Source organism: Halyomorpha halys, unplaced genomic scaffold (genome assembly GCF_000696795.3).
Source record: "Halyomorpha halys isolate HHAL.00 unplaced genomic scaffold, Hhal_1.1 Scaffold622.1, whole genome shotgun sequence".
NCBI lineage: Eukaryota > Metazoa > Arthropoda > Insecta > Hemiptera > Pentatomidae > Halyomorpha > Halyomorpha halys.
In genome coordinates, this window is record NW_027106831.1 from 39,989 (window position 1) to 48,212 (window position 8,224).

The 8,224-nt window shown below is 30.8% G+C and overlaps 1 protein-coding gene across 2 annotated transcripts in view; it reads left to right on the top strand.

Moving 5' to 3' along the window:
* The window catches only part of LOC106684807 (cell adhesion molecule Dscam2), a 44,191-nt gene that overhangs the window by 31,686 nt on the left and 4,281 nt on the right, over positions 1 to 8,224 (top strand). The window contains exon 7 of one of the 2 annotated variants that reach the window (XM_014427091.2): positions 4,212 to 4,311. In XM_014427091.2, the coding sequence (XP_014282577.1) occupies positions 4,212 to 4,311 (100 nt within the window). Of the gene's footprint in view, positions 1 to 4,211; positions 4,319 to 8,224 lie in introns of both variants that reach the window. The other variant, XM_067045128.1, reaches the window with a different exon arrangement.

Consider the following 8,224-nt stretch of genomic DNA (forward strand, 5'->3'; position numbering starts at 1 on the left):
GACTCTTATTCTCAGGGCGGGTTTCTAGGCAATCAGAACAGAACTTTTCTACTAATAATACTTAAATTAAATTAATAGTTATAATTTAATTATTAATAAATAGTACACAAGTTCACCAAAATGACTGTTAAAAAGATTACACAGAGTGTTCTCCTCAAATATTGTTGCTGTGATCATTCTTGTTGAAAAGTGAGTTAACATTCTGTAGGACTCATTTTCCCAAAATTTAAATAATCCCCATTTAAAATTCCCAATAGATAGGTTTTATATGTTTTATTCGCCAAATTAGATATGAATTCATCCATAAACACTTGAAAATTAAGAAATTTGTTTTGATTAATTAAAAACCAACAATTGGCAGACTCTAAAAGATGTGACTGAATTATTTCCTTAATTTCTTCCCAGCTCATATACAATTTTATTTGTAATTTTAATTTTAAGATGAACTGAAATGGATCATCCTGCATATTATCCCTAAATTTTAATTTCTCAACAACTTCCCGTATTTATAAATGTTCCCTGGCCTATTTCCCCTAAAATTCTAGCATTTTGGCTCTCTCTTATCTGCTGACTTAGCTGTTCCACATCCCATTTATGTTTTAATTCTAAATCAGCTACCAAATTTCTCGTTTTATTTTCTTCCATACGAAACATAATTTTTTTTAAATAGTTCAATATTTTGTTCAGTCAATTTTATGGTTAAATTTGTTTCAACTTCTACAATTTTTTTTTATCTAATTTGTTTTCTAACTCTGTTAATCTTACCCTGTTTTCTTCACGCAACTCTATATTCATTGTTTTAATTTCATCTAATAATTTTCCTTGCCTCTCATCCAATTTGTTTAATTTCTCTGTATTATGGTTTAATATCTCTGTATTATCTTTTAACATCATCATTAATTGTCGTAACATGGTTTTTGTATCAAAATTATCATTATTTACAACATTATCACATTTGAATTTGCTCCCATTAATTTATTTTCATGGACACTATTTAATACGGGTAAGTCATTCCCAGCTCTAATGTGTTGGACAACATTATCTTCATCAATTTTATTTAATACTACCGCCATAACATTTGATTTTCCAAGAATCACCTCTTTGGATCTCTACCCCTAGTTAACTGTACTTTATCTTCCATCATTAACTCCTTAAGTAATAAAAAAAAATTTTAAAAACTTATTGAAATATAACTCTTCTAAAGGCTGTGTTCTGATTGCCATTACCTAATTTGTAAAAAATTAGGCCACACCTGTTAGGCTACAAATTATGTAATATTCAAAAATTATTTAAAATAAAATAAATGAAATTTTACATAGTTTCTTACATATTCTCATATTTAAAGTAATGTTTTGAAGATGACTAGGTCAAATAAAAAGATTAAATATTAAATTATTAAATATGAGAATTTTTATTTTATTATATATAATATTATGGACTCTTATTCTCAGGACGAGTTTCTAGGCAATCAGAACAGAACTTTTCTACTAATAACACTTAAACTAAATTAATAGCTAATGTAAAAATGTATTAAATTCTAGTTAGTAACAATACTAGCCAATTACATAATCTTCTTTTGATGATTGATGGGTCTTGATGTCTTCTTTCCCAAAATGCTATGTCTCTGTATAACAAAGGCTTCCAGTCACCTCTGCTTCCAGGAGATGAACGTCCTCAGTCCATCAGGTTTTGATTACCAGGCAATCAAAAACAAGAGAGCCGTTTCCTCTCTTCTATCTTCAATGTTTACTCGTCGATCCAAAAATAATCGATTGTAGTACAATTGCCCTTCTTTACTTGCTATGATTTATGATGTAAATATTTTGTTGATAATTGTTATTGTCTTCTATTTCTTCTTTGATTATTCTTTTTCTATAATTATGGTAAAGAAACAACAAAAGTTGAAAAAATTCAATCTATGTTCTCAATACTAGCAATTTAACCGACACTTCGGGGGGATGTGCGCCACCATCTTCTTTGTTTTGAATAACGTATTTATTATAGACAATGAAAATTGGTTAGCTTGCTTTTTGGTTCAACAAAACAAATGAACAATATTTAACATTAATAGATAAAATTAAAAACATAACCAAAATCATCTATACATAAAAACAACTATGTATTTTTAGAAAAAAGGATATTACAATATATATATATAGTTGACTGTATAATTTAAAATAATAAGAATACGGCCAGGGTTGCAGTCAAAAAAGAACAAAATAGTTTTCAATTATTTATTGTCTGACGTTTGGCCCCACATTGCAGGGCTTCATTACCTATTTGCTCCACTCCTCCATGCTTCCAATTTATTGTCAATGCCTGTTTGGCCCCACATTGCAGGGCTTCATTACCTATTTGCTCCACTCCTCCATGCTTCCAATTTATTGTCAATGCCTGTTTGGCCCCACATTGCAGGGCTTCATTACCTATTTGCTCCACTCCTCCATGCTTCCAATTTATTGTCAATGCCTGTTTAACCTATCGTCTTGAACAGCCCTAATGAAGCCCTTCAAAGTGGGGCAAAACGTCGGACAATAAATAGTTAAAAACTATTTTGTTCTTTTTTGACCACAACCCTGACCATCTTCTTCATATTTTACAATAAATATTATATAAGTTGAACCTTTCCGGGGTATAAACAACGGCTATAAAGGTGTTGGTATATAAACAGAAATCATATATTTGCATATCTTTGAAGAGCCTACTTCTCCTTCTTCAACACCTCTTCTTATTTTTATTTCTATGGGATTTTCATCCAATTTAAATACAACATTGGAGTTTCATTATATTTGAGAGAATTTATTCTGACATCAGTACTTACACTTTTTTTTTTTATAACAACTGGAGGATGGTATTCATTTTCAGATAACTTAATATTTTTTCATAGTCAAGAAAAAATAGCTTAACAACCTTAGAGTCTATTGATTTTTTAATTAACTCGTTTACAACAAAGATATTTTTGTTGGTGAAAAATATTTCCTGAAAACATTTAGGTTTTTGGTAATATTTTAAATAGTTTATATTACAACTATAAAAAATTAAATTAACTAAGATAAAAAACTAAATAAATTTTAAACAGGAAACTCATTTCCATAGTTCCTCATTTTTATATACAATAAAACTATCCTAGTACCCTGCTCTTTCCCATCACTGTCAATATTTATTTTCTCTACTTGAAGTTTAGAAAATTTCTATTGCCCTTCCATCAAAACCTTAATCATCTTAATCACAATCATCTTTATAGTGCCCGCAATTCTATTTACCTTCATGAACAATTAATATCTTTAATTATTTCCGGTAATTACATCCTTACCTAATCAAATTACATTTAAATTTTAAACTAATTAATATTAATCTTAATTTCATCTTATTTATGATATTAAATTGTATCTAATTACTAAATATCACTTGTTACATCTAAAACTATTACTATTCCACTTTATATATTTTTTCTTGTATAACTTTTATATTTTTGTACATACTATTTTCTTTTCTTTCATATTCTCTCATATCGTTGGCTTACATCAGAATGGTGTTAAGTACATTTCCACGAGCTTCACAAAGAGTACAATTAAAGGCTCTTTTTTTTTTTTAATTAATTAATTGAAAAGTTGTAATTTTCCTAGAAGAGAGAATCTTTGATTGTATGTTTCATGAAGTTAGTGGAAATGTACTTAGTAAGCCAATTATCCAATTCGCAATTATCCATTTCTTAAACACTTTCCCATCCGTGTCTAACTTTTTGACTTCACCCAGAGCAAGTCCTCTGTTCCTCCTCAGGTTTGATACGAGAGGGCCGTCTGTAGCTCAGGGAGTAGAGGCGCAGATCTTTGCAACCTAGGAACTTCAGCGGTGCTGGTTCAAATCCGGCCTGGGGGGTCAACTTTTATTCCTATGTTGGGCCCACAAAATGAAAACTTGACCCTCCACCATGGCATTAGAATAGGGTGGTACCCCCCCTCCCCCCGTATGTCAGAAATGATCAGGAAGGGGTTAGTAACAAAATCAAAAAAAAAAAAGGTTTGATATGAGGTCCTACTAATTCATTGGTTGTCCATGTAATCCTACTTATACTTTCTTTGCTATCATGAAGTCCTATCTCTCCTTGAATTTATCTATAGTCAACTATGTCTCGATCATTATTTACATCTTAGTTTTTATAATGCAGTGCAAATAAATAGTTTTTCATAATGAATATCTCTTTGTTTTAGTATATACAGGAAACTCAGTACAAGGAGAATCAAGTTCATCTCCTGAACAGTCACCACTCCTTGAAAGAAGAACACCATTTAGGCATAAACACATCGTCAGGTAAAAAGTAAGGCATCCTAATGAAATAAAAACCAACATAACTTCAAAAGATCCTTTGGAAATTGCAGTAACTTAAATGTAATAATATCCATGGTTATCGTTAGGATAGTAACAGCTCTTGTGTAAACTATACTTCAAAAGTAATATAAAATTTAACAATTTATTAAACTTAACTTACTCTTAAAAAATGAGTATTAAAATCAATTAGTCAGTTTTAATAGTAATTAATTTTTTTTTTTGTGGGTGAACAATACATTCTCTTCCAAATGTACAGCTCTTAATTATTTTTAATTTTAGGGATCAGTCCCAGGATAAATAAAGAATATTATTATTATTATTCTAGAAGAAATTACTACACTTGGCTTTGCAGAAGACCTGGTTATTAAAGTTTGTTACTGTTACTCTTTCTTTCCTATCACTTTTACTGGCACTGTTAATTTTCTCGAATTCTTAAATAAGCCATTACCCCTTCATCATTAAGGTATTAATGAAAGTAGCACTTCTAAAGCCTTGGTAAGTGTGGTGCAAAATGCATCTGTAATGCCTGTGCAGACCAATCCTTGTATTCGACAAAGTGTCTCACATGGGAAAACGTATATGTAGGACTGTCCACCATACAATGATCCCATATTAGATTCTTGGTCTTATTATTGTGCATATCCAGTGCATAACTCTAAGATTGAAGCCCCAAGTAACGCCCATGGTATGTATTACTTGCCAAATACGTTTGTTATTGCTTTTCTTTTAATCTCTGCTAAAACAACACCAATTATGTTTAGTGCTCCTTTAACAATAAAAAAAAGGTCTTGGTCGGACTCTTTATGAAATAAGCCCTTCTCTATTTGCTGTACAAGGGAATGCAGGATAGTCTCCATTTATTTTCCTGGTGATAAGCATGCTGATTAGGGTGAAAGGGATAGAAGTGGTAGCACCTTGCTTGTAGGCAGGTGAACAGCAACCATCTTCTCCAAGGGCCTTAAAGAAAAAGTAGGTTAAAAACATATGACAGAAGGCTTTAGAACACTAAAATCCTCCTTACTATTCCTTACTTACTTACTATTCCTCCTTACTATTAGGAATCTCACACTGCTGTAATTTTTTATATCGTCTTATGTAAGATTTGTCCTATACCAAATAAAAGTACCATGAGAGAACTTAATTTGTATACATAGTGTTCAATATAAATTAGATCAAAAGCTTTCCACGGTCAAGCAGATGATCTAATAAAAAAATGCCAAAGGAAAATATGTGGATCTAATTCCATAATTTCACCAACTGCTATTCTTTTTTAACTAAATTTAAAAAAAAATAACCTAATATCTGCAAAAAGTTGTTCAATATCTATAAAATTAAAAAAGTAATGATATGAGGATCTTGTATTCTCAGTGTCATTATTATTTTTCAGTAATTTAATAATATGAAAACTTAAGACTTGGCACATTATTCATATGAATTTTTCCATTCTGTTTCTATTAAAAATATTTCTGAGCTTGTAGATGTAGTACATTTTCTGAAAAAGGCAAAAAACTAGTCTTTGAAATGATTTTTCCAATATTATGAAAGGGAGATTGATAGTATGAACTCAAAGCATTTCTTAATTTAACAATTGAAACACTAATTTCAATAATAATTAATTATGACAGGGCTTGTTCTTCTTTTGTGGATAGTGCCTATCCATCAGAGGTATACTCGAGCAATACTGTGACATTCATATTTTACCATTACACAATAAAAAAATGTATTTGCGTATGGAACCATACCTTATTGATACTGAAAGTATCAGCAACAAACTAAAAATTTATGTCCTTATAAACATGAGGGGTTCATCACCTTAAGGTTCCTAAGATAGTAAAATTTCCTAGCGATTAGTGAATACCATTTCCATTGCATTGCTTATAATATGCCAGAAGTTTTTATCTCAATGAGGAGTTCACTGAATGACAGTCCAAATATTATTGTAAAAGGAAGGGGAAACACACAAATCAGTATCAAGGAAAACAACTGTTAAAGTTTGGAAAAACCATAAAGAATTATTAAATGTATTTAACAGCCATCATAATTGGATACTATTTTCAATGAAAAAAAAAACATTTCTGGATGTGGACGTAATAATACAAAATAGTTACTGTAAAAACAAGATGGACAAAAAAAGACACAATAATCATTACAAAGTAGTTCAAATGAAGAAACATCTATAGGAAGTGTGAATGAAATATTGTATTAGTTAATGACAAATTAATTAGAATGGATTTTGACAAACAGGAGTTACAAAGAATGGAGGTGAGTGAGAGTATAGATAAATATAATGATGGAGTAAATGTAAGAAAAATTGATTTAAATAAATTTTTTGAATGTGTAGAATATACTCATTAAAATATATTTCTGTGAGACTCTGAAGATGGAGTAAAACCCTAAAGTGTTGGCAATGTATGAAATATGTTAGAAATAAAACAATGTTAGGGAAAATTATAGTTTTCATAACTAATTAATGAATTATATTGTTTTGTGAAACTTAAGTAGGAATAAGATTCATGTATTTCGGGTAATTCCGAATGCAGACCTTTAATGCTTCATTTTGGAAAACGAATTACTCATAATTAAAAGGTTAGGGGCTCTAGTTGCTTCCAAATTTCCCACCCCTTACTCAATGATAGGGGTTAAAATTTTCCTGCTGCACTGTTGGAATTAGATGGTGATGTTTTAATCTACTGGATGAGTTGATTTCATAAGTACTTCTGGTTTCTTAAATTAATATATTTTTCTCATTTACCTGCAACAGTTGTATTCTTGCATTATTGCTCCTTATTCAGTAGAATTTATTATTATTTCTTATAAAATCTGTGAGATGAATTCGGCATGGTTATGGTCTCAGAATATTGTTCATACATATTCATCTGTTTTGAAAAGAACATTTTTAATTGTTCAACTTGTATATTTTTTTCTGTTAATATGTTATGTTTTACTTTTAATTATAAGAAACTGACAAAATGAAAATTAACTGATCTATGTGAAAAACTTAACTCCCTCAGCTACAGACGGCCTTTTCAAGTAGTATCTAAGCTTCACTTCTCTGTTTTGGAAAGGAAACTTGGCAATCATTGAACATGAGTTGGAAAAGGAGCAGGTTGCATTTAGACCCCATCACTAGACACAAGACCAGATCTTGCTCCGGAAATTTATTAAGAATTCATAGGACAAGAAAAAGCATCTACCTTGTATTCCTGAATATAAAGGCCACTTTTAATATTTATTTTTCAAATGTCTGAACAAAGACAGTTATGGGAAAGTGAAACTTGAGGACAATTCTAGCTCAAGTCTTAGTTTTTCAAACAATATTGTCCTCATAGCAGACTCTAATGAAAATCTACAGCAAGTAGTTATTTATTAGTGGGATGCAGAGCTTGGAACTGAATGTAAGATGGTGTACATTGATTGTGAGGAAGAAGAATTACTAATTCATTGCAAGGGGAAAATACTTAAAATTGCCGATGAGTACACCTATCTCGGAGCAGTTTTCATCACAAAAAGGAAAAACTGATGAAGAGCTTTCTAACAGAATAAAAAAGGCAAATAATGTGTATTACCAGCTGTTGCACTATGGTGGGGATAAAAGGAAGATGGAAAACAATGTTAAATTGCATATACCTAAGGGCATCTACCTTTCTACCCTTCTTTATAGAGCTGAAAGTTGGATCCTGTTTGGTCTGGCACTGGAATAGAGTTATAGCAACTGAAATGAAGTATCTCGGGAGAGTGGGAGGCCGAACAAGGAGAGAACAAATAGGAAATGAGAGGATACTAATCAGGAAATAGGAATATTCACATTGATGTACACTGTCATAAAGAGACAGCTAAAATTATTTAGTCATCTATGCCATATGAATCAAGCTTGGGATTCACAGTTCTTTGAAGC